Source organism: Cynoglossus semilaevis, unplaced genomic scaffold (assembly GCF_000523025.1).
Source record: "Cynoglossus semilaevis isolate Cse_v1.0 unplaced genomic scaffold, Cse_v1.0 scaffold419, whole genome shotgun sequence".
In the NCBI taxonomy this organism is placed as follows: Eukaryota; Metazoa; Chordata; class Actinopteri; order Pleuronectiformes; family Cynoglossidae; genus Cynoglossus; species Cynoglossus semilaevis.
The window spans coordinates 377,701-379,431 of NW_007585113.1; the positions used below are offsets into that span (position 1 = coordinate 377,701).

General features: G+C 48.0%; 1 protein-coding gene across 1 annotated transcript in view; it reads right to left on the reverse strand.

The window, feature by feature from the left end:
- kif26bb (kinesin family member 26Bb) overlaps positions 1-1,731 on the reverse strand; it is a 21,539-nt gene that overhangs the window by 15,974 nt on the left and 3,834 nt on the right. The window contains exon 3 of the mRNA XM_025053605.1: positions 1,288-1,725. Coding sequence (XP_024909373.1) covers positions 1,288-1,725 — 438 coding nt within the window. The remainder of the gene's footprint in view (positions 1-1,287; positions 1,726-1,731) is intronic.

Genomic DNA, 1,731 nt, shown 5'->3' on the forward strand with positions numbered 1-1,731 from the left:
TAAAATGGTAGGAAACGACCGGTTTTCCAAGGTAGACAACGGACAACAGTCGTCATCTCCTTGTCGACTCATATCGCGTTCCTTGACGTTTCTTTGAATCCTCACTTTTCCTTCCTCTCTGATCTGATTTTAGGGTGGTCATTTGATTTCCTCTCTCCTCCACCTCCTGATCCATCATCTCCTTTTCCCATTTGTCAACTTAAACACTTCACCTTCTTCTTCTTCTCCTCTCCTACTGTCCACTTTCCTCCTCCCCCCCTTTTGCTTCTTCTGTTTCACCTCAGCTTGTATTGATTAGCTCTTCTTATGCATGCGCCTGACTGGGTTTTTCCGCAAAAACAAGGACATTTATTTGGTAAACAGAGATCAAAGACCTCTTATGTCCATTAATCTCTGGCAACAGTTTAACCAAGGACTAAGGCAGTGGCTCCAAACCCCAGGGTCGGGGGCCTACTTGCGGCCCGTGAAGTTCTCACATCTGGCCTGTGGTGATAGATTCGAAGGCTTTAGAAGGTCCTTTAAGAACCTTAGTACCGGCTATTTGGACTATAGTATTATACAGTATTTATATATATAAACTGAAGTGATGTACGATAATGCATTTTGAGTGGTCATCAATACAAGGAAAGTGCTGCGTAAGTGCAGACTGTTTGCCTGTTCTTACTTAAGTAACACGATGTGCCTGCCCATCAGTGTGAACATGATGGGATGTCATTATTCTGCATAGTTTAACAGACGTTCATTTTGAATTGAGAGTGATACCGTGCAGCCAATAACCATCCAAAACCAAACATTTGGGACTTTACGGTCCATCATCTAAAAAAAATAAAATCTCTAAATTGAGAACAAACACGGTTAGATATTATACTTGTTTTTTTCAAACGACATCATCATCTATGGGCTTCTCGCATTTACACTTACACGCTTTTTCTTCCCGGACCGTGATCCATACGTTCAACTTATTTTGCGTTGCATATCACCAGGCAACCATGTCAAATATGACCCTCCCCCTTATTGATCACACGGGCTTTTTGACTGGCTGGCTTTATGACGGGGTTAAATCATGACCTGATTCCATTCCATTAGCAGAAGCACTTTTAAACAACAACCATCGGCCGCAGCATCTGAATAGGCTCTGATTGGGCCCTATAAATTACCTCTGTGCTGACACGTACCCGTAACAGCGTACACTCCTCTACCCCTGCAGCTCGTTTATAGGTCGACGCCCACTAGGGGATGTGTTATGTGTGATTTATTGTCAAGAGAAAGCTTTTAGAGGTAACCGACCTTATGGTAAGAGTACATGGTGACGCCATCAGCGTTGGAGACGGATTTATAAGCCGCAAGTTGTTGCTGCTCCTCCACCCAGCGGTCCATGTCGGGGTTGGCGGGTTTGAGTCCCCGCCGTCTCAGGGTCTGAGGTGTCCTCTGGGGCGTCCTGGGACTCTGCGGACAGTGCGTTCGACCTGGGGACTGATGCGCGGCCACGTCGGGTTCTCTCGCGGCCCTATCGGCGTGCCTCGTTTCGTTTATGCCCAGCAGCGAACTTGCGCTGAGGCTGTGGTCGAAGGGAGGCTTGGCCGACGAATGTCCCCTGCTCAGAGCCAGGTGGACGGCCTCGTGTTTGAGCTGGTTCACGTTGGTCCCGCAGGCCGTGCACTGGCCCTGCTCTCGCTCTCTTTCCCTGGATTCAAGGGTAGAGCGCGTGTGGACTCGGAGGGTGGCGTTGAG